This window comes from Dendrobium catenatum, unplaced genomic scaffold, assembly GCF_001605985.2.
Source record: "Dendrobium catenatum unplaced genomic scaffold, ASM160598v2 fragScaff_scaffold_157, whole genome shotgun sequence".
Classification (NCBI taxonomy): domain Eukaryota; kingdom Viridiplantae; phylum Streptophyta; class Magnoliopsida; order Asparagales; family Orchidaceae; genus Dendrobium; species Dendrobium catenatum.
The window spans coordinates 890,019-914,628 of record NW_021318619.1 but is presented as its reverse complement, the minus strand read 5'-3'; the positions used below and the strand labels follow the sequence as shown (position 1 = coordinate 914,628).

The 24,610-nt window shown below is 33.4% G+C and overlaps 2 protein-coding genes across 5 annotated transcripts in view; both read left to right on the top strand.

The window, feature by feature from the left end:
• LOC110099472 (RGS domain-containing serine/threonine-protein kinase A) overlaps positions 1–6,780 on the top strand; it is a 61,021-nt gene extending 54,241 nt beyond the window's left edge. For 2 of the 3 annotated variants that reach the window (XM_020826631.2, XM_020826632.2), the window contains 6 exons: positions 261–359; positions 432–500; positions 615–664; positions 769–850; positions 6,145–6,239; positions 6,369–6,780. In XM_020826631.2, coding sequence (XP_020682290.1) covers positions 261–359; positions 432–500; positions 615–664; positions 769–850; positions 6,145–6,239; positions 6,369–6,516 — 543 coding nt within the window. In that variant the 3' untranslated portion in view covers positions 6,517–6,780. Of the gene's footprint in view, positions 1–260; positions 360–431; positions 501–614; positions 665–768; positions 851–6,144; positions 6,293–6,368 lie in introns of all 3 variants that reach the window. The other variant, XM_028692818.1, reaches the window with a different exon arrangement.
• A 1,854-nt stretch (positions 6,781–8,634) lies between these two features.
• LOC110099478 (DNA replication complex GINS protein SLD5) lies at positions 8,635–24,068 on the top strand. Of its 2 annotated transcripts, none has more exons than XM_028692817.1 (7): positions 8,635–8,826; positions 9,024–9,214; positions 12,691–12,813; positions 12,892–12,971; positions 13,056–13,165; positions 23,487–23,562; positions 23,659–24,068. In XM_028692817.1, the coding sequence occupies exons 2-7, from the start codon at positions 9,041–9,043 to the stop codon at positions 23,756–23,758; spliced, it is 663 nt and encodes a 220-aa protein (XP_028548650.1). In that variant the 5' UTR covers positions 8,635–8,826; positions 9,024–9,040; the 3' UTR covers positions 23,759–24,068. The 2 variants fall into 2 exon arrangements, with proteins under 2 accessions (XP_028548650.1, XP_020682300.1); XM_020826641.2 differs by having other exon boundaries at positions 8,636–8,826; positions 8,984–9,214.
• Positions 24,069–24,610: the final 542 nt, after the last annotated feature.

The following is a 24,610-nucleotide window of genomic DNA, read 5'->3' as shown; positions in this document are numbered from 1 at the left end:
AACCATTTTCAAACCTTATCAACCAGATTAAGGGAAAAATTTTCTTTTTTTTTTTAAGGGAAAATTTCTCTTTTTGTAAAGCTTTTCTCGAACATTAGGTTAGTGTTCGTTCTATAGTTCGTTGATGAATCTAATTTTTCTTGCTTGTTAGCTGGAACATTTCCATCTGCATAAATTTTCTGATGAGTCAGAAAATCTGTGTTATATGATCAATTTTTTAATTAACGATCATTATATCCTATTTGTATTGCTTATGATAGGCAAGAGGCATGAATTATCTTCATCATTGCAACCCTCCTATCATTCATCGTGACTTGAAGTCATCCAATTTGTTGGTCGATAAAAATTGGACTGTGAAGGTATATTTTCTTTATTCAAAAGCATATTTGACTCTCCATTTGCATCATTTTTCTCTCGTCTCTTCATTGTAGGTTGGAGATTTTGGACTTTCACGTCTAAAGCATGAAACATACTTAACAACACAAACTGGGAAGGGAACGGTGTGTTTGCCCACATATGCTTCCAATTTCTTTTACCGTTGAACCTCTACATTTCTGTTCTGTTGGTTACTGATGTGTGTTTGCATTACTAAAATTAAATTATTTTTCCTCTAGCCGCAATGGATGGCTCCAGAAGTTCTTCGCAATGAACCATCGGATGAGAAGTAGGTTAACATCCACTTCTTGTGTTCCATGCAACTTATTTTTCATTTTATTTTTTGAAAAGTCGGGTATAAATACCAAGTAAATTTTTATTATTGAAATACAGGTCTGATGTGTACAGCTTTGGTGTCATTTTATGGGAACTTGTCACTGAGACAATCCCATGGGACAATCTCAATTCAATGCAGGTACTCCATTTAAAACAGAACGCTTCTGATATCAAACGAAGTGATAAGCTAGTTGGTGATCATTTCTTAAAAATTCTAATTGTAAAAATGGTTATGAATGTACGAGTGGGTGATAATTTTTTATTTATTTGTGTAGTTTCTGCTGACCTTTAGTGTGAACGACTTTAGTTCTATTTCTTGCTTTTATAAAGAAGGATTTCTTAGAAGCTACTGATCTATGAACTTGTTATTGAATTAGGATTCTTGTTTGTTCTTAATTTGCTTGTTTGCGTCCTCTCAAGTTAAAAGACTTCCCGGATTGTCCTGATTTAGTTTTTCTGTGGGAGTAGGATGGAGGGAGGGTTGTTCCTGATTCTTTTGAATTACTTACTGATTGCATTACGTTAGAAACATAAAATTTTTTTGTTGAATTATTAATAGCAGGTATTTAGAAATTGATGCGAGAAATATCTGTTTAAATCAAGTTTGATTATGAGCATTAGGATGTAAATTAAATTTTAAAGAGAAATAAAAATGTTTTTTTTTCCTGATATTTTAACTTTAATTTGTATTTATCTTAATGATACCATTTATTCCATTTTTAGTTTAGATTCTGAAGAGAAAGTACCAAATATTTCACCCATTCGTATAGGAGTGATAACCGCTTCTTTTGAGAGTATCATGACAAACAATTGGCATCTTTTTACTACCATTCACTTCTAGATACTCGCCTGAAGTAAATCATTATACTCGCTTATACTCGCCAGAGATTTATGCAAGAAAAGTTTCAATTCATTCTTGATGCAATATCCCCTGCTTATTTCTTCAACCTCCCCCCTTTATTTATTAGGTCCGTAATCCATCTATATTAGCAATTGCTCTATAAATAAAAATCTTTTAATTCAGAGAAGATTCACTATCAATTCTCTCTAGTTGTAGTTTGAATTAAGGACAAAGATGCGTCCCTTTTAAAAAGTTCAAGAGGCTAAAGGCATCATTCTTCTTCTCAATGTATGGAGAAGTATGTTCTAAAGCATACTAAGAGATGGTAGTCCGAAGCCTAGCCTCATACTCCATCTCAGAAATCATTTGATATGGTATGGCTAGTTGGTAGCATGCTTGGCCTCAGGGTGTAGAGCTTTGATTTTGATCCAATACCCTGCCTCCATATGAAACAAATGATGAACTCAAGAAAAGTAGCTCAAACCACGAGATTGTTCTCTCCCCTCAAGCTAAGGTGGATTCCATATGAAACATGCTACTGGTAAAGAAACTACTAGTATAGTCTATGACACTAAAAAGAAAAAGAGTAAAGTACTGTAGCAGAAGCACTAGTGCCACACAATAACTACTGGTTAGTAAGTGTCGTGCTAGTAGCACAATCTAATGTTAAGCTAACAAACAACTGCTGTTCACTCAAATAAACAAACAAACGATTAAATCTTCGGGCATCTTAGTCTAAAGGATTAAATTATATGACAAACTTTCAGACAACTTCTTAGGGGAAGTCATAGGACCTGCCCCAAATCCAGATGAAATGAATGGGCTGCTTAGCCTATAAGGCTAGGTTGTAAGACCCACTATTTGACTACTTCTAAAGGGAAGCAGTAAGACCCGCTCTACCCAAATAATCAGGCAATTTCTAAGTGAAATTGTAAGACCTATTCTTTGGAAAATTTCTAAACCAAGCATCAAACCCTCGACCAACATCAATGGACAGCTTAGCCTATAGGGCTAAGTTGTAAGACCAGCCAATGGACAACTTCTAAATGAAGTCATAAGATCCACATATTATGGAAATTGATAAATAAATTGCATAATTTTAAAACCCAAATAACCAAATTTAGAACCTATGGGCAGCCTTGTTTATAGAGCTTGGTTGTAAAACCCCACCATTGGGCTACTTCCAAAGGAAAGCAGTAAGACCCGTCCTACCTAAATAAATAGAGAACTTTTAAGGGAGTCGTAAGGCCTGTCAACCAAAACTAATTAACAACTTTTAAGTGAAGTCGTAATGATGAGGTCATCGATAGGATATTTCGGCACGTCTATCAGAGACGACCACGGAGATCGACGACCACAATTGCGAGCCTTTATTATTGATTTTACTTGTACCATCAGTTTTTTATATTATGCTTTTATTTTCGTAGTTCCCCATTTTACCCCTGAGGGTAGTAGTTGCTTTTAAAGGTCTCAAAGTGTGAACAACTTGGTATTAACCGTGGGATTTTTATTTACTAGCCGTTGTTTTATTTTTCTTTCGCATTTGCTTAAATGGTTTAGCCCTCTTGTTGTAGCTTCTTTGCCTAGCAAATTGAACATCGCGAATTGTTTTAATTGACTTAACTTTGATGCATAATTATATAATTCGTGGAGCTAAAATTTGATCTTCTTTTAAAACTCTTGTGTAACTCCTTCATTGCATCACATCACGTAAGACTCACATTATAGGGAAAATCCTAAATAAATTGCAATAACGCTAACACCCAAAACAACCAAAAACAAAAATAACGGACAGCTTAGCTTATATGACTAGGTTGTAAGACTCACAAGTGGGCTACTTTTAATAGAAGCCATAAGACCCACTTTACGGGCTACTTTCAATGAAAGTCGTATGTCTCGACTCAAATTCAAACTCCTGGGCTACTTCTAATAAAAGCCGTAAGACACGCTTTACAAGCTAATTTCAATAAAAGCTGTAAGTCCCCACTCAAATTCAAACACCCGGGCTACTTCTGGGAGAAGTTGTAAGATCCGCTTAAATTTAAACATCTGGGTAACTTCTAAACAAAGTTATAAACCCTAAACCAAACTAACTTCTGGATATTCTAATAGATATAAACTCAAAACCCTAATAAACTAAAATTTACGTCTTACCATTTGAGTTTACTCATGATCCCTAAGAGGAGGCAACCCATGACTGCTTTGCAGATTCTCTGTATACTACGGTCATTGATTGTTAGCGTTGGTAGACTGAAACCTACAATGTACCCGGGACGAAGAAACCATGGGATCTTGATCGGGTTTACCTCCATCTTCCCCCACAATTGAGACTAAAATACCTAAAATTTATTATTCCTTAATTGAGAGTTCTCTTTTATGCGTTATGAGGGATAATTAATTATGAGTACTTGTGCTCATGGGAAGTAAGGACCCAGATCTAACTAAACCTTGATAGTACCCTTAGGGGAAATCTGGTTAACTACAATCTAACTCAAGGGGAATGAAATCCTATATCTGTAAAGTGGAATTCATGTTGACGCGCATATCTCCTGCAAGCAAACCGTTTGAAGTAGTATGGTAGTGCTTGGGTGGTTAGGAAAGCTAAAATGTGCTACTACAAAAATGGGGCAAATGTATTTATTCTATAGGTAGTAGAAATTCTTATCCTTCTCATAGTGGTTTCAACCTACGGTAAATATTGTATGATAATCTACTAGGCAAACTTATGGAGTTATAAATATTGCAATCTTTGTTATATTTAGATGAGAAATAAGGCTATATCTTATAATTAATTCACTGATTAGGAATGTCATTTGCCCTTAAGTTAAGCTTATTATATATTTTTCTCCCTTTTCTCTTCTTTATAATGAAAAAAGTTGAATGATATTTTCCACAAAAAATTTTTCTATACTTTAGCCATCTTTTCGGTATATTTTTTTTTTTCTTTTTCTTTTCTAAGTCATCTAAACATTCGTTAATACCCCAAAGCTCTCTCTGTGACAGAACTTTTCTCTTTTTACTTGGTGTTGTTTCTCTTTGGCTTGTGGATATGCGAGCCTAGGAAACGTATTAAAAAGTTCAAATATATCAAGATATGACAGAAAAACTGACTTCTTTTCTAGTATTAGTTCATATAATATTCATGTTTTAATTCATTATAATTGTTACTGGGCTTGATATTTATTCATTTACTTTTCTTTTTTCCTCTGAACTTGGTTCACGATTTATTTTTTTTTTATTGTTTTTCTGGCATTTGATATTAATGTTGAACTATTGAATGCATGAACTAAGCGGTTAAATGAAGGAGAAATTCTGAAGTTTAAGTTGTGGATCAAAGATGTTTGATATAAGATTGACTTGATTTTAATTAATTTGTTCAGCTCAAGAATTATTACTTTGTCCTGTCCAACTCTTGAATGCATGAAAATTTTATTGATTCACTTCTCTATTGGGAAAAAGATCAAAATGGTCCCTTGATTTTTTATTAAGGATCAAAATGGTCTCTAACCTTATTAAAGGAACATTTTGGTCCCTCAAGTCTTTGAAAATGAATCAAAATAGTCCCATGATGTGACTATTTTAATTTATCTTTAAAGAGTGGAGGGATCTAAATGATATTTAATATAGTTGGAAATTATTTTGATTTTTTAATATTTTGGTCATTTTCTCCTTCTCTATTTACACAACTCATTTGCCTTCGCCTGAATTGTGCATTGTCATGAACTTCTATGATACCATTGTGAAATGTATATGATACTAATAAATTTATATGGGTTTTTAATGCATGTATTAAATATTTTAAGATAATATTATGCTCTATTTATATTACATTGATAATATAAATAATAGTTTTTCTCTTATATTATTGAATTTTCAATAAATTCTTTCTGCTTTTTTACTATTTTGTGCTATTTTTTTAATAGTCTGCGCCACACACTGTGCTATGACTTCACATGACTTCTGTGCTATGGTGCGGTATTTGCTATGAACAAATATCATTTTCTTCTTAAATTCTGATTCTAAAGTATAACCACCAGGCATCCAAGAAATTATTTTGTGCGGAGACCGGACGTAGAACGCCGCTCGAAGACCAACCAGAATGCGTGTCAGCAATACCGAGCTGTGGTATCAAACAGTACCGAGAAAGGGATGACGTGGTACATTCTTATTGGTCTCCAGACGGTGTTCGGCGTCCGCACAAAATAATTTCTCCAGGCATCCTACATTAGTAATGTTGCTGTTGAAGATTTACATGAGGGCATCATAAACCTGAGATTTTTTGTGATGACATCGAACCTCATGAGAGATTTTGTCTTCAGAGTGCAAGTGTAGAAATCTAATATTAAAATATTAATAGAAATCTAGGTTTAACACGATATTGGGTATAATTATAATCTTTAACGGTTACATCGAACCTCCAAATACAATATGTTCTATCATGGTTTGCAGAAATTCTGCCTAGAAAAAATTATAAATATGGTAGAAACTAGAAAGACAGTCATATTACGCATCCAATTGGAATCTCTTTGAACCTTTCCATGCTAAAATCAATCTCCTTCATTATTCTCAACAACCCTATTTTTGTTATCCAGGTCGTTGGTGCAGTAGGTTTCATGAATCAGAGATTGGAGCTGCCAAAGGAGTTGGACTCGCGATGGGTTTCAATCATTGAGAGCTGCTGGCATATGTAAACTTCAAATAAATACTCAAGAGTCAAGACTATTTTTTATCTTGCAAAAAATAACTATTTATGCCATCCGAATATTTTTTTATTTAAATCATACTTATAACTCTGTCCTCTAATCTTTATGAACAGCGATCCCCATTGTCGACCATCATTCCAAGACCTGCTGGAGAAATTGAAGGACTTGCTGCGACAATACGCCTTCCAAACTCAGATTCAGCGGTCTACCGCCGCCAACTTGGCACCGAGCACAGCTTTGAGAGAGAATGCTCAAGAGTGATATGTCTTAAGATTCAGGCTTTATTTGGGATGACTTTCTTACTGCTTCTTAAGGCAATTTTTTAGTACAAAAATTAAATCTTTAATACTTGAAAGCTGCTTTAAGCAGCAGTAAAAAAGCCGTCCCAAACGAAGCCTCAGATTGGGGTTTTAAGAGAAGCGGAGGAGAACGATTTATTCTTTTGATTTTGGGAAAGCCAAATTCCTCTTTTGGTTCTTGGTTTGATCCCTTGAGTCTTCTAAAATCAACCGAATGCATGGAATGCTGCTGTTCAGCTTTGAATTATTCTCAGTTGAGCAGATGATGCCATTTTGTTGTCGGTTCTGCTCATTCCTGGAAAGAGCTGAGGCCATTAATTTGTGTTTGTATTGTGAGAAAGCATTGAGTTTTGGTGGTTAAAATTGGAAGTAAATGTATCTAAAAACATTTCATTGAGCTCGAGAGGCTGTAGAAAAAGCAAATTTCTTTTGCGTTGTTGTATAGCTGATGCTCTTCTGTAAGAACAAATAGAGAAGAGGATCACCTTTTCAAGGAAAAAAAATGCATTATATTGTGGTAATTTATACTATACAGTCAGTTTTGTTGTATTTGATTTGAAATGAAATGTTTGTGATTGTAGTCTCCATATGCATTTGTGGATTTAGTTTAGTGATTTATTTTTCCTTGATGTGTAAGTAGTCTTCATTTCTTTAATTTTTATTTTTAAAAATCTATAAATTTTGATATGAATATGTCAAAGCTGAAACTTATAAGCCTCCAAGACTTCTGCTCCATCCCCACTCTGGAGACTTCGGTTTCATTTGAGACAGTATTTTTTGTTGCTTCTTAAATCAGCTTTCTAGTAAAAATTTACTTTGAAAGCTACTTTAAGAAGCAATAAGAAAGCCGTCCCAAATAAAGCCTACATCTCTTCTTACGTGCTTCATCATAGTCATTCATGTGTCTGAACTAGCGGCATTTTTTTCTTTGCAAAATATAGGTTGTCTATGTTAAGAAAGGTAGATAGATTTAAAAAAAAAAAAGATTATAAAGTATTAAAATATATATATTTATTAGATTTTAATGAGAATTTGATTCTTAATATGACATAATGGAGAAAAATGATTCATGTAATTGACCATGTATCGGGATAAAGACTTGTTAGTGTTGTTTCTCAAATGGAGGTTGCAAAACTTCTTGTACCTCTCTAGAAAGGGATAAGTATACTAAGGCTTCGTTTATTTTTTTGGTGTTTTTGTAAAAGATAGTTTTAAAAAATATTAGCTTAGAAAATGGAGTTTTCTAACAGAGAAGCATATATAAAAAGTTTTGTCAAAATTGCAGAAAATTAAAAAAATGAGTTATTGGGAACGTGATTTGACGAACCAAAAAACATAAAAAAATTTTCCGTTTCCAAAAACGGAAAAGGCAAAAAAAACGGTCAAACAAACAAAGCCTAAATAGGCCAAACATCTCTACAAAATAACAATGATTTTCTGTGCTTGAACTTGTTCAACCTACTCATATTGCTCAATGAGTAGAATATGAGATTAAATAATTATGTACTAATTGTATACTAAATATATATTTGTACACTTAGACTTCATTTGAGATAACTTTTCATCAATATTTTTTTTTTTCAAAATTTTGTTGCTTTTAAGAATTATGATTACTATAATTAGAGTGTTTTAAATATTAGTTATTTATTAATTTTAATTTTAATTTACACAAATAAATTATAATTATGAATACTATAATTATGGTGTTAGTTAATAAGTATTTTATTTATAACTTATTTAGAGGTTATTTTAATAAGTATATCAATTATAATTATAATGATAACTATCTAATTAATTATTTAATTATAATTTAAAATAATCAATCAATTGATTACTTTTTATACTTATTATTTCATTAATTGTTACATATTATTTTAATAAATTTTAATTACTAATTATGCTTATAATTATCAAATTATTCCATTAAATATTCTATTAATGAATAATTATTTAACTAATATTTACACTACTAAAGTACTAATCATTTAATTAAGTATTTATATTTTAAATTATATCAATTAAGATAATTAAATTAATGCCTAATTAAAAAAAAAAAAGAATTAATCTAATAGGCGGCTGGCTTTCCCTCTTCGGCTGGTTCGTTTCCGTTCGCGCGGCGAGAGCTTCCAACGAGTCGCTTGCCATTGCCTTTGTAGGGTTTGCTGTTCTGCTTCGCGTGAAGTAGAGTTCTAAAAGAGTCGAACCTTCTCCGCCTCGTCCTCCGGCGTTTTTCCTGTGGAATCGGAAGTTGCACAGGGAGCTCGCCGCGAAGGTAACGATATTTCTCCCCTTTGGCTCGCTTCTTTGGTCGGATTTACGAAATCCGCAAAAAAGTCGGATTTGCGAAGGGCGAAAATCGCTAAAATGCCATGAAGTAGAGAGATTAGACTTACCGTGAGATTTACTTCGTATTTTATGGCGTTTGGCAGGATTTAGCTCAAATCCTGCCTAAATCCTGCATCCAAACAGGCCTTAAAGAGAGAGACATGGAATCGCAGCTAGGGGGACGAAGCGAAGAGGAAGAGGTGGCGGCAGCCATGGAGGCACAAACAGATGTTGATCTTCTGAAGAAGGCGTGGCGGAACGAGAAGGCGGCGCCGGAGATCCTCCAGTTTGAGGCTGGCCTGGTTCAAAGGGCCAGGGAGCAGATTCAGCTCCTCGTATAAACCTTACAACCTAGTGCTCTATCCATTCAACCTAGTGCTCTATCCATTCGCTCCTGGTTTCGTTAACTGAGTAGAGATTCTCGATTTTGATTCTCACATTCTGCCTATTTTTAGGGTTTTGATGTTATTATTGGTTGATTATTTATTTATTTTGTGACTAGAACATTAACAGATCTATCAAATTATAATTGACATTTTGTAGGTAGTTTAGTCGACTATCACTTCGGGGATAAATGAAAAAGGTTTAATAGCATATTTCCTAAGTGATGTGCGGTGATATAAATCCCGGTTTCCCTTTTCTTTTAAATAGGATTCAACAACTTGTGTTTAGTTCGCTAAATAGTTTGAGTTCGCTTGTTATGAAAACAAGCTGAGCTTTAAACAGTTATTTTGAACTGATTTCTTGAATGAGCCAAGCCGAAATAAACCTGTTCCATTGTGTTTGACTCTCTCTCTCTCTCTCTCTCTCTCTCTCTCTCTATATATATATATATATATATATGAATTGTTTAACTTAATATATCCTTATTATTTGATTGTGTATGCTAAATTAAAAAAAAAAGTTTGAAATTTAAAATTTTTCATAGTTTTAGTCAGATAAGTTAGTTTGAGTTTGAATAAATCGAAAACGAATAAGTTGTTTATGAAAAATTTCAAACATGAGCTAAATATAGACAAATAAATTTAATCAAGTCTTACATCAATCTCACTTATTTTTGGCTTGTTTACACTCATATTCTCACTCCTTAGTTGTGGTTCGGCCTTTAAACATGAGAAATTGAAGTAGTTTTTCTTGATATAACAATTGAGAAAATTGTTATAATACTTTAACAAAAAATATTATTAAATGCTAATTTTAAATATTATAGTTATTAAAATTGTATATCATATACGTAATATTTGCTATTGTAATTCTAAGAGCTTTATTTTGTATGCATGCTTTCCATTTATATGATTACCCGCTTATTTTAATTAATATCACACTAGCAAAAAATATGGCATTTGTGAAAACCTTATGCTTACGCACCTCACTTTGAGTATTATTTGTTGGCATCTTCATAATCATTATCATGGACTCGATGTTGATCCTTGACTACTGTAATTGAAAATCCTTTGTCCTCACAATCACTTTTAATGTCGGTTAGTGTTCATCATAAATTTTTCAATAACTCAGCATAAATCTGATAGATTACTTTTTTTCCTCAATGTATAATAAATAAAATTTCATGTTACTCGATTTTATTTTTTCACAATGTTAATATAAACCATTTGGACTCTACTCTCTATATTTTCATTAGTTGTTTTTAATGCAAAATTGCTTAGTGAGTCTATCTTCCTAGCATGAAATCAAACTCGTTCTTCGATTTTGGCATTAAATATTCAATTGTATAGCACATTACCCGCTATAACAACTTCAATAAATAACCCATAAGTTTGATTCCTATGTAATTATAATAATATTGATCAACTCTTTATCTTAAATATTTGTTTCAAAAATATTATTATCTATTAATGTTTCTTCCTCTTATATTTGAAAACTCATTAAAAATGTTTGTTAAACAAATCATTACAATATCCTAATGACTCTCCATGCATCAAGGGACATCTAGGGTTGTAAAAAGAAGCTCATTGTTCAATTTCAATTTGTTCGTCTCGATAATTAGCTTATATTTGATTTGTTTTTATAGGCTTGCTTATTTAAAAAGCTAAAGATGAACAAGACCTTGTGCAATGAGCTTGATTATGTTTATATATACTAAACAATATGCATTCTATACATGTTTGCATATATATATATATATATATACCTACATATACATACATACATATACATACATATACATACATATATATACATACATCTATATGTATACATTGTATACATATATATATATATATATATATATATATATATATGTGTGTGTGTGTGTGCATGTATATTTATAGATCACTTATACTCTTATTCATATGATGTTTATGTATTCTTTGGGGCACATATATTTTAAAATTTATATATGACTTTCAAGAAGACTTCATGTTTGTGAGTACCTCATGTTTGTCTTGATAAATTGATGAGCAGAGCACAAACAGAGAATTTTTTGCCGGCTTGCTTAATAAGTCGAGTTAAACAAACCTTGTGCTTGCTCGTGCTCTGTTCGTTTGCGCCTCCCTATGGGCATTTCATATGGATCTAAATCATATCCATTATTCATCTTTTTATATTCAACTATTCTTTCTCTTATTTGGGCCAATCTATAATTTATTTCATTATTTTGTTCATTAAGTTTTTCTAGAATAATTTTTTTCTTAAAAATCTCATGTTGTAATTTCTCCAAATAACATTCCCATCTTTTGTTTATGTTTTCATATGCAACTTGCGTCTTCTTATCTTTGTTTCTAATGCATCTAATTTGATTGAAGTTTCTACATTTCTTATCTTTTTTATCTTAGCCATTTTATATTTTTTTCTCCTTTGTCAGTACCAATACTATTATATAAATCTTCAAAAGTTCTAGCTGTTGTTTTACTTGTCATCTTTTTTTGCTAGAATTATACCTTTTTATAATTGTTATAAACCTCAACAGTGTTAAACTTTTTGATTTTTTAAAAGCACATTTTCTTCTTCATTAATCTTTTTACTTAGCCAGGTCTCTCTTCTTGGTTTTTTAATGCTTATGATTAATATATTTCCCTCATAAAGCATCATGTTTTTTGTTTCAGATGTTGTGACTTTGTCACATCTTTTGGAGTTATTTGAGGAATTAACTTGCTAGAATTATTTTTAACGGCACAAAGTTTGATAATTGTTGATGAATTCTGGAATTCATGCAGTTGACTCCAGTGGGACATGAGAATTGTTGATAGATATTTCCTATTTTTTATGAGTACCATTTTAACAGGAGTATCTTTTGGAAGATGTATTTGGGAAAATTTTAATGACCTTCTAAATCTTAATGATTTTGAAAAGAACCATCTTAATGTTGTTCCTGATATTGCCTTTTATTTCCAAAGTTTAACGGTCATTGTTTGGAATCTCAATCCATATTTTTTCTTGTGCATTCATGAGTGGTATGTGAGGTTTGTATCCATTTTAATAGTAGTGGAGTAAGGAGATTTCATTTATTAAAATGGGTTTACCTATATAAAGGATGACGTTGTATTATTTTCCCTCATCTTAGGCCATATTTTGATTTGTAAATTTTATTCCATTATTGTTTCTCTTGACTTTTTATTACCGTGGTTGCTTAAGTTACTATAGTTTGACATTAGAAGTTGAATCATTATGCGGCAAAAATTTTCCATTGAGCTATTGCAATTTTCTAAATGTAACATTTCTAAAAGTCCTTGTAATGGCCTTTTAATAATCCCGAATAAAAGTTTTCTTTGATTATACCGAATAAGTTATTGCTTTCTTTGAATTTAAACCAATTTCTCTTTAAATCTGAGCCTGGCTTTTGCCTGCAAGTCAGGAGGAAACGGTCGAGGAATTTACTGAGAATAGATCCGATGATCTTGTGGTGCCTCTCTATCAAATGGACTTAGACCGGGCACTATTCCTTTTAAGATCATACCTAAGAATCCGTCTACAAAAGGTTTTGCAGGACACTTTTCAGATCTGAGTCTTTAAATGCAAGTTTTGGACCTATTTAATATTTTGAACCTCCTTGCAGATTGAGAAATATAAGGTCCACATTTCAAAAACTAACCTTTGGAATCGTCTTTCTGAACAAGAACAAAGGTTTGCGAAGAGGTAAAGTTGATGCAATTCTTTTGATTTTATCAAAGACCAATTTTCCATGCTCTTAATTATCTAGAAATCATGGTTCTAGCACAGGTGCATAGATATTATGGAAAAACATCTTGATCAATCTGTACTATCAAGACTGCCTTACGGCTACCAGTCCATGCTGAAACAATCTATTTCAAGTGAAGAAGATGATATGGGTTTGTTTTTGTGTCTCTTCTGTTTAACTTGCTATCAATTAATTATTACCTCATTCCTCTGTCAGGCTTTGATCTCTTTAGTAATTAGAAGATTAGCCAGTAAGTCAATGAAATTAACCTCGTTGGTAACTACATTCTTTGTCTTGCATAATAGCCAAAGGTGCTTTTATTGTCCTATATTATTGATACCAGAAATTTGGTGCTGAGCTGCTTTCATTGCTGTGTTAAAACTTTGTTTTGCCTTAAGCATTTTTAATCTCCATCTAATATTACTTATTATAGCTGCATCAACTATTACCAATGGAAAGATATATGTATAAGTTAGCTAAACAAATAGATAGTAGTAGTAAGGATTTAGTTCAAGTGAAGTGTATTAAGGGTGAAGCTCAAGTGTTTTTATTAGAAGATGATATTCAATAAATGTGGATGAGATATTTTGCTAAACTTTTCAATGAAAATTATGAGAATGCGATTGACTTTAGTAACTTTAACGCCCTAAATGAAAATAAAGATTTTTGCTTTTATTGGTGTATTAGTAAAACTGAAGTTAAAGATGCTTTAAAGAAAATGAAGTGTGGAAAACTGTTGGACCTGTTGATATTCCAATAGAGGTGTACAAATGCTTAGGAGATGAAGGAATTTATTGACTTACTAAACTTTTTAATATTTTTTTGAAGACTAAAAAGATTTCAGATGAGTAGAGAACGAGTGTGTTGATTTTTATTTTTAAGAATAAAGGTGATGTACATGATTGTGCGAATTATAGAGGAATTAAGTTAATGTGTATAGTGTCATACTTTAAAACTATGGGAGAGAGTTATGAATCATAGGTTGCGGCATGACACTAATGTTTCTCAAAATCAATTTGGATTCATGCCAGTAGGTCTACTATGGAAGCTATACATTTATTAAGAGGTTTGATGGAGAAGTATAGAGAGAGGATCTACATATGATTTTTATTGATTTAGAGAAAGCATATAATGAAGTTCCAAGAGAAGTGCTATGGAGAGTTCTACATAAGAAAGGGGTTAATAATGTATATGCATGAGATGTTACTTGTGTTCAAACACAAGGTGGTTTAACTAAGTAACCAGGATTCGGCAACGGGGTTTCTTAATATACTTGATCGTCCAGTATGATATGTAAATTGTATAGTACAATTAGTTATATATCAATTTTAATTAATCTCACTTAATTAAATATTTTAATGTTTTAATGTTTGAATAAATTGTACAATACGATCTAGATCATACAGTGCGATTAACAAAAAAAAAAATTAAACATTCAATTTTAGCCCCTTAGGTGTGTATACACGGTTGCTAAGTTAACATATACCTAGTATAGAAATAGACTCAAGAAAAATGAAAAATATAGACTCTGTAACATATAAATTAACTTTTACCCTAATGTTACACTGTATTGAGTCGGTTCTTTAATCTTTTCTAGGTGTATGTTGTACCTGAAAGGTTAGTGATGTAGAGCGGATGGAGGGGGTAATAAGAATTAAAGATCTAAAATTCCATCTTAGATTTTTCTTAATTAATGAATTTGAATTTGAAATTCAAACAACAAAGAAGGGAGGGAAGAGAGTAATTAATTATCTCCTTAATTGGGGCCTTTAGTTAGGAAGGAAATCATTGGGATAGAGGGGAGAGAGGGGTCGACCAAGTGAGAGGGAAGGATGAGGTGTCTAGGTTCAATGAATGTGAATCAAGCATTAATTGAGATTGAGAATTAAATTTGAAATTAATTTCAGATTTGGAGGGATTGGAGTGGCTTCCTAAAATGGATTTATTAATCCAGAAAGGTTTTTGAAATTCAATTCTATTTGAATTCAATTTAAGAAGCTTTCTAAATTAACAATTGACTTGTTTAGGAAATTAATATAGAGGCTATTTGAATTTAAAATTCAAAATTGTGGATGAGCAGGGGCCGTCAGTTTCAAGGAGGGGGGGAGGGGTTTAAGAGAGGGAAATTAATGATTGCTTGAATTAGAATTTTAAATTAGGAAGGATTGATTTAATTCCAATCCTATTTAAAATTCAAATGGGGATGAATTTAGGAACTTTCCTAAAACAGGGATTCTCATTTTAGGAAACAAATTCAAAATTCAAATTTATTTGCATATGAAATTAAATTGTTTAAAAAAAGGGCTCAAATTGGAGGGCTTTGAATGTAAGATTTGAATGGGTGGAGCCAAGGGAAGAGGGCGGAGGTGTGGATTTCGGTGGGGAAGGGGAGGGTTGTGGGGAAGGGGACCGACGCTTATGGAGGGGATGGGATTGCCGGCTAGGAGGTGGTGGTTGAGTTCGGTTTAGAGAGTGGGAGGAGGTAAGAGAGAAGCTTGGCTGGCGGCTATGGAGGGGGTATAGCCGGCGGTCAAGCGAGAAGGAGAAAAGAAGTGTAGAGAAAGAAAGATAAAACTGTGAGCCTGGATGCCTCCTATGGTTGACTGGTGATACATTGCCCTTCACCAAAGGACTTCAACCACGAGCTCGGGCCCATCCTGCGGCTGGTGGATACTACTATTCCCTCGCATAGAGATCTCACCAAAGTTATTCCCAAAGAACAAGAGTGTAGAAACTTTTTTTATTAATAATCTATCATAGTCTAATACAAGAGCAATGACCTCTATATATAGGCCTTAAAAGAAACTAAAAGACAACATTTCCCCTTGGGCTTACATAAGACAAGACCCTTAAGTACGGGTAAAATCGGAAAATGCATAATTAAATAAAAAATACAATTAATAAATTAAGATATAATGGAGGGATCTTGGCCGTCGATCTTCGTCTCTTCCTTTGATTAACGTCCACCGTCGGATGTCCGCATCAGTTAGTAGAAGACAAACAAATATCCAAAATGTGAAGTAGGAATAAGTAAATGAAGCATTCAATAATGTTTTTAATCATCAAAACTTATTGTTGGACCACTGGATTAAAACAAATTTCTCATTTTTAATGATGACAAGCATTATTGGTTAGAAATTAAATTTGCAAGTTTAGATTTTTATTTCTTGCTAAGTCCCCCTCATTAAGTGCTTTTTTTAAATGGGAAAAATCTTTAATTTTAAATTTTATTTTTATATATTTTTAAAATTTTTTGAAACACATACACTTTTTTTAAAAATTTGTAAATTTTATTTATTTAATAAAAGAAGTGCACGAATAATGTTGCATGCTTGTTATATGCTCCATTGCTTCGTCATATTAGAGTATTGATGTAGAACGTACATGCAAGGGTGACTAGATTAAGAAAATTGCACGCTTAATTTTAGTAGCCACAATAATTATTTCCTTTATATTGATTTTAAATGACAAGATAAAATACAAAGAGCGGTAAAACAAGCTTGGGCTAAATTACATGCATAGGAGTTAAGATCGTACAACAATCAATTAATCTAACATTGCATACATGATGGTTTGCAATGTAAATCCCTAAATTAAAAATGTGATTAGGCACTATGCACGAGTCCCTCACTCAACTCTCTAGTTCTCTAAGCTTAGCGGTGAAGAGCTTGACATGAGCTTTGTGAATCAAAGTATAACCAAGTTGGAGAAGTAAACTAAGAATATAAAAGAGTTGGGGATAGAGTTTACCCAAAGTAGAGGAGTTAGGAGTTACTATGCTCCGGCGTGACCGATTATATGCTTAGGGAAGGATGGACAGCGGCTTCAGATCAGGGAGCCTTCAGGATGGCTATTGGAGACCGTCTGGACATCAGGGCAGCCATAGGAGGTCTCCAAGACAGCTGGACAACAACCATGGACGCTGTAGACAGCAGCAATGAAGGTCGGGACAGTAGTTCGGCACTTGGAATAGTTCTGGACAGCAACCAAACAACAGGAGCAGCAAATTTGGGCGTGTGGAAGGCTCTGGACAGCAGGTCCACAAGCTTCCAATCCTGGACAACAACTCAGTTCAGGGGAAAACAAATTTTGGCTGATCCGTTAAAGGGAAGGAGGTGGAGTAGGGATCAAGAGCTTTCCTTAAGGCTGTCTCCTCCCATGAATTAATTCAGGAATTGATTTAATTGGGGTTGGGAAGGAGATGATTTGGATTTAATTCCAACGGGAGAGTCCTTATTTTTGGAAAGAATTAAAGGAGGTGGGCATTGGGAATTTCGGCCAAGAGAGAGAGAGGGTGAGATGTCTAGGTGCAATGAATGTGGGGGTCCTGGGGGAATGGGAATTAATTGAATAATCAATCTCATATTTGCGATTGATTACAAATTAAAGGGGCTTTCCAAACTTAGGCGATTTTATTTAGGAAGGTGTTAGATTTTCAAATTCATTTTGAATTTGAATTCAAATTCTTTCCTAAAATACAAGTGGCTAAATATGGAATGTATTAATGGAGAATTTTGAATCCAATCCAATTATTAATGTGGATTTGATTTTAAAACTTTCCAAAAATAGAGTTCTAAATCTGGAAAGATTTCAAAATTCAAATTTGATTGAACAATTGACATCAAGGTTTTCCAAAGGAGGTTTGGTGGAAAAGGTAAGTAGGGAGGAAGGTTTGAAATTTTGGAGTCAAAGTGATGAGGACATCGTCAGCGATTTCGACACATGTACCATCAGGAGATGCCGGAGATCGACGGCCACGATCATGAGTTGTATTTTGTCATTTTATTTAGTAGTTTATGTTATTTTGATGTTTTTCCGCTTTTGTCCTTATGGGCATTGTGTCGCTTATGTATCCCGGAAGGGCATTTGTGTCATTTCTTGTTATTTCATTTCTGCCTATTTATATGAGGCCTCATGCATTGTAATTTCAGTTTTGATGAAATGAAATTTACTACTTGTTCTCTTTGTGAGTTCCTCCCTCCAAGATCTCTTAGTGAGTTCGACGGAGAAAATAGATCTCTTTGTGAGTTCTAGATTTCGTCCAAGTTATTTGTGTGGAAATCCGGGTTGAAGTTAATTGAGGTTAGTAAATTCGTAGTCGCTCGAACCCCTTGAATTTTCCCTTTCTTCCTCCCCTTACAATTGCCGCCGCCTAGGCCTTAGCCGCCCAAGCCGCCAGCCAATTGGCTGCCACATCTCGCCAGCCGGCCACCCCACGCCGTGACCCACCCCTTGCCCTTCCTCTAGCCGCCGGCCGCCCCTTCCATGGAGTTTCAAATTTTGAAATTTCAAATTGGCATGAGCCATTAATTGTTTCCTAATTTAGCTCCTTAATTTACGCCATCAATTTAATTGATTTTCAAATTCGAATTTGAAATTCAAATTGTTTAAATTGATTGTCCTCCTAAATGGAAGTTTTCTCTCCTTAAGAAAACTGAAAATTTCTTTCAGATTTTGAAAAAATGTGAAATTAAATTGGTGGTCCCCACTTATTCAAAACCCACCCCCCTCTCTCATCCTCATGTGGCCGGACCCCTTAATGGCCTCCTCTCTCTCTCTCCTAGTCACCTTAATAGCTCCACAAAATCAGGTCCAACTCCCTCCTCTCATTGCCGCCCCCTTCCTTATCTGAATTCAAATTGAATTCCACAATTAAACCCTTCCCTCCTTCCCAAAATCTGAGAAAATTTCAGTTTTTCCTGAAATTATCTCTTAGCATCTCCCACCTAGCCGACCTCCCCTATCCCTCACGCCGGGCAACCTTCTCCACTCCAAGCCGCCACCTTCCACCACCCCCCCCCCCTTCTTCTTCTCAGATGTTACCTCAACTCCCAACAAGAATGCATGGCCAAACCCAAATGGAACTTTGGGTTTGTGCATGACGATCGAGAAGAAGTTGACATCCTCCAATCACCGTTCTTTGATGTGGGCTTCGATTTCTTACATCGACCGTATCCAGTGCACATTAGTTGATGTGATCGACGAGCAAAGATCAAAGGGACGTTGGATCATCATCGGACGACCATCATCCTCCACCGCTCCGGCCACCTATCCAAGAACGACGATCTTAGGTTCCTTCTTCCTCGGAGTGACCTCGATTCTAATGTGGAGACTCTTCTTCCGCTAAAGCCTAGACTAGTTGAGCGTATGGGCTCCAAAGGTGAAAGTTCTTTTTATTAAATCGCGGATTCTTGTTTATCGTCGTAGTTTTACAATTGCTCTTTGCGTTTTCTTAAATTGTTTGGTTAACCGACTTCGCTCTTCTTTTCCTAAGCAAGTTAAAAACTAAGAACTCTATGGATCAATCGTTGTTATAAGCAATAAATTTATTTTGGGATTATTTTGTTAAATATGCTCTCTTTAATTTCCTTAAAGTAACTCCTGAACGGGTTTGTATCACATCACAAAGGGGATTGGCATATGGTCGGTGGCTAGGTTAGGGCTTGGTGGGAGTTGGCGGCTTGGGAAGGGAGGATGGATAGCCGATTGGGAAGGAGGGTGGATGGGGTTTAGCCGTGAGTTAGGGAGGTGTGATTTGGGGGACCTTGTGGCCGGTGATGGGGAGTTTGTGAGGGAGGGCCGGCGGTTTGAGCGGGGGAGGAAGAGAGGGGCGGCCGAACTAGGGGAGAGGAGAGATAGGGAAGAAAGATAGGGAGAAAAAAAAACCACAAACCCGGACTCTTCCAAGGTTGGTGGGTGATTCGTTGCCCTTCACCAAGGGACTTTACCCAAGTTCTCTCCTAGAACTCTCAAGCACTCTCTCCAAACACATGGATGCAGAATATTTTCATAATAATCATTCCTTAATCTCATAAGAGGGAAAATAAGGCTATAAATAGACCTCCATACAAGAACAAAACAAAAGATCAAAATACCCCTTGGGGTTACATGCATCTAATCCCTCAAATGAGGGTAAAAAAGGAAAAGAATATTAGATTAATAAAATTACAATATATCAATCTGAAATAAAAAGATGTGAGTGTAGCCGTAGATCTTCAATGTCTTCTCGCGCGACAATCTCCTATAGATGTCCTCATCAAGTACACATTTAGGCCTTGTTTGGAATAGTTTTCTTACAACTTTCTAAAGCAATTTTTAGCACAAAAGTTTTTTGATAGCAACAAAAAAGCAACGGTGAAAGTTGTCTCAAATGAAGTCTAAGTGTACAAGTATATATTCAACATACAATTAGTGCATAACTATTTACTCTCATTTTCTACCCATGGAGCAATATGAGTAGGTTGAAAGGGTTCAAGCACAGAAAATCATTGCTATTGTGGAGAGATGTTTGACATATTTAGTATACTTATCTCTTTATAGAGAGGCACAAGAAGTTTTTTTTCCCTATGTCTATGGCTTCCCTCATGTTTAAAATGTATGTATCAACAATTGCAATCAATATGATCTGATATTTTTTTTGTTCTTCTCATCCTTGCTTAACAAAGTCTTCCTACGTTGTAGTTAAGCAAGGATGAGAAAAACAAAAAAAAAGTATCTGATTAAGTTGGCTGCCGCTGTTAATTGTGTTTAATTTCTTTTGTGTCAAGGATTATCAGTTCGTGGTCATAATGAGTCATCCGGTTTAGATAAACAAGAGAATTATTTAGTGCTACTTCGTTTTCTTGCAAATCATAATAAAAAATTAAAAAAATTACAGTGGAAAATACAAGCTCAAATTTGAAGTTGGCGTCACCAAAGGTTTAAAATGAACTTTGTAGTGCTGCAGCTATTGAGACTTCATCTCTTATTATGAATGATATTGGCGATACATATTTCTCAATTTTAATGGATGACTGGATGAGTCGTGCGATATGTTCACTAAGGAATGATTAGGTGTTGTTGTGAGATAGATAAATTGACCAAGTTATTGAGAGATTTTCAGGTATTAAACATGTTTTCTCGACGAATGCAATTATATTTAAGACGTCTCTTTAATTTATACTTGCAAAGCATTCACTAAATACACATAAAATACGTGGTCAAGGAGATGAGGCATCTACTATGCGAGGAGAGTTCTATGGTTTGAAGACATTAATATTTAAAGATAATCTGTAGGCATTTTATGTTCATTATTTTGCTTGTCAACTCCAACTGTATTTAGTGACTGTAGCAAAAAATTATTGGCAGATAAAACATTTTTTTTAGCACTTCTAAATTTGTGAATATTATGGGCATTTCTTGTAAGATGAGTGATACTCTTAAAATCATTCAACATGATAAGATAGTTTTCTATCTTACCACTGGAGAGCTAAGCTGTGGGTTAGGTTTGAACTAAGATACCACTTTGCAACGAGCTAATGACACTTGTTTGGGTTCACATTTTCACTCTAATTAGTTTAGTTGAAATGTATGCTTCAATATTAGAATTTCTTGAAATTATTTAAACTTGGTATATGATCAACAATCAATTGAAGCCGGTCTTTTGATAATTGTTTTGGAATATTTTAGCTTTGTTTTAATTATGCACTTAATGATTGATATTTTAGGAATTTCAAATGAATTGTCGCGAGCCTTGCAAAGAAAATATCAAAATATTGTGAATATAATGATACTAGTGCAGGTTTCTAAGCAATGGTTGCAGATAATGAGAAATAATAGATGTGCTATTTTATTGGAAGAAGAATCATATAATTTTGCAATATTTTTGAAATTAAAGTTCCTAATATGAGCTCTATATTTAAGCATTGTTGACGATCAGTACGGAGAAGTGAAGAAATAACAAATTTACATATTTATCATGTTAATTTATTTTATTCAGTTATTGATATACAACTTTATGAACTGAATAACCAATTCTCTGAAGCCAAGGTTGACTTGCTTCTTTGTGTGGTGCGTCTAAATCCAAGTGCTTCATTTTCTACTTACAAGAAGAGGGAACTAATTAGTCTTGCAGAATTATATTGAAGTGATTTTTCTCCAATTGAAGTTGTGGCCCCTGAATACCAGCTATCTACAATTCTACATACATTATTGATATATGCACACGCGATGAGTTTTCATCTTTGAATAATATTACTGATCTTGCAAAATAAATCATTAAAGTTAAGAAAGATATTGTGTATCCCTTAGTTTACAAGCTTCTTATTAACTTGTTATTGACTTTGTCAGTTATTTTTGTTACAACATTTTCTGCAATGAATATTGTACCGTTTGCGTAGTAAAATAAATGATTGTTATTTCATTGATTTCCTAATGAAATTATAATGCAACAGTATCAGAAAATACAAAATGTAATTTCAAAGCTTGTCATTATTTTTAAAATTTAACAATTATAATGAAATACAAGATTTTGTTTTGAATTTTATCTTATATATTTTTATTTTATTTTTATGTTTAATTGTTCTTGTAATATGTTTGCCTGCCCTAAAAAATATATCTTGTTCTGCCCTTGATTAACATTTTTTTTTTTGGTTGCAACTATCAATCTGTATGGCCTAAAATCACAACACCACACCAATCATAATGTTATTATTAACTGAAAAGCTCACTGAAAAAAGTCTATACTAAAGATCATTAATGACAAATGAGAAAATCAGATTCTTCTCGTATAAAGTATGATTTCAACTTGTATTTTATAATAGTAATATTAACACAACCTAAACACTTAACTACAATACTTCATTCCGCTGACCTGGTTTTCAATTGTAATATTGTTAAATCTCACCTAAATAAAGAAATATTAAATTGAATAAATATTAATAAATACGGCAGTAAGCAAATATTAAAAACAAATATGGTCAAACACCACATTAATGCCGATATTTATAGATTTATTATTTAAAAAAAAAACAAATACAACAACAACAACATCAAGCCTTTATCCCACTACGTGGGGTCGGCTACATGAATTCTTTTTCTCCATTGTGTCCTATTAAAAAAAAACCAAATGAGAGGAAAAAATTCCATATAATAAAATTCATATAAGTATACAAACAAAGATTACTGGTCATTGTATTTTCTATTGCATCATTCTAGTTGATGTGCAAAAATATATCAGATGTGTTATACATTCAATTACTATTTAGTGATGAATTTTCAATCCTTCTTTATCATTTTGAAAACTTGCAGATCACAACACTTGCAATGTAGTAAAGATCCTGGAATGCCCACCTTTTATCAGCTATTATTGTTACTTCTGGCATTTCTAGCTTTTGTACATGTTCAGATTCAGCGACTGCTTTTATTAATCTTTAGTTTTAATAAATTTAAGTATAGATTACTTTTCTAGTCTCAATGTTGCTATTGATCTTGGCTACTCCCACTTATCCTCTGTTAGTTGTGAAAGGCCTGCTTTTTGTTGTGGGCAAATTGATGTGCTTATGATTACATTATATAATATTAGTTGATAGGTGTCATCACTCCATCAGGTTTGGTGAATGTAATTTGGGATTTATTGAATACAAAATTCAACCTTCTTGTCCTTTAAGATATTCTTTTTGTTCATAAGTTTTGACATAAAGCGGAATTTCCAGTGCCAGAGCCCCAGCTAAATACCTATGTGTTTTGCAAGAGCAAGAGCGATGTCGGAGCTTTCCAGTTGGATGACATGTAAGTATATTTGATCTCATTCCTCCAAGAATTTTTTGCTGGCCTCTTTTATCACAATGCAATGTTAGTAACTGCATGATTTTGCTCACATTGAAGGGGAGAAGAGATTGTCGACCTGGTTGCAGATGATTTATATGTTCTAAGATACAATTCTATAAAAGGTCTGGTAGATGGTGGACGCATTGACCTTGTATGACACAAGAGCCCTGGTAACTTTATGACCTGTGAAAGTTTCAACCACTAGAGTTTTACTCATTTATTAGTTTCGCTTTTTTTATTGTTTTTATAATAGGATGGAAATAACTCTTGTTAATTAAGTTTAATATGTTTATTGCGATATAGTGGAGAGCATTATAAAAATCTCAATCGGAAACGAGATTCAGTTACTAGGCTTTTAGCCAATCTAATCTTCAGCTGTGCTGGTTAGGCCTAGGATCATATGGGGGTTGATTGATTTGCTCAAGAGCTAAGCTCTTATCTTGGTTAAACAATGCCTAGCTTTCTTATTTCAACTGCGTTGATTTGGTACAAATTCTTCTATTTTAGTTTATTGGGATTTTTAGACATCATAAAATCTTAATCTAATTATATATATATATATATATATATTTCTAATCTCTTTATCACATAAAAAGTATGATTAACATTAACTTATTTAAAGTAAATACACCTTCTCATTTATTTTTTTGATGTAATTTAAACAATTAGAATGTTATATAAAAAATATATATATATATCTTTCTAATCTCTATATCACATAAAAATTATTATTATCATTAACTTATTTAAAGTAAATACACCTTTTCATTTATATGTTTTGATGTAATTTAAACAATTAGAATGTTATATAAAAAATATAAAGATTTAAATATTAGATATATAAATATATAAGAATCCTGTGGCATTTATGTCCCTCTTTAATTTTTTACCCGTGATTTTAATTCTCATAGGCTCACATCCGCAATACTTTGTGCAGATACATATGTTGGACGCTTTTTTTTTTAAGATTAAGGTCCATCTTGAATACAGATTAAATCTCACACATTTA

Excerpts from the sequence above, each read along its gene's own strand:
- LOC110099478 (XM_028692817.1), top strand. The coding sequence starts at position 9,041 with ATGGAATCGCAGCTAGGGGGACGAAGCGAAGAGGAAGAGGTGGCGGCA. Across the intron at positions 12,814-12,891 it reads TAAGAATCCGTCTACAAAAG|ATTGAGAAATATAAGGTCCA; the intron begins GTTTTGCAGGAC and ends ACCTCCTTGCAG. Across the intron at positions 23,563-23,658 it reads GCTTTCCAGTTGGATGACAT|GGGAGAAGAGATTGTCGACC; the intron begins GTAAGTATATTT and ends CTCACATTGAAG.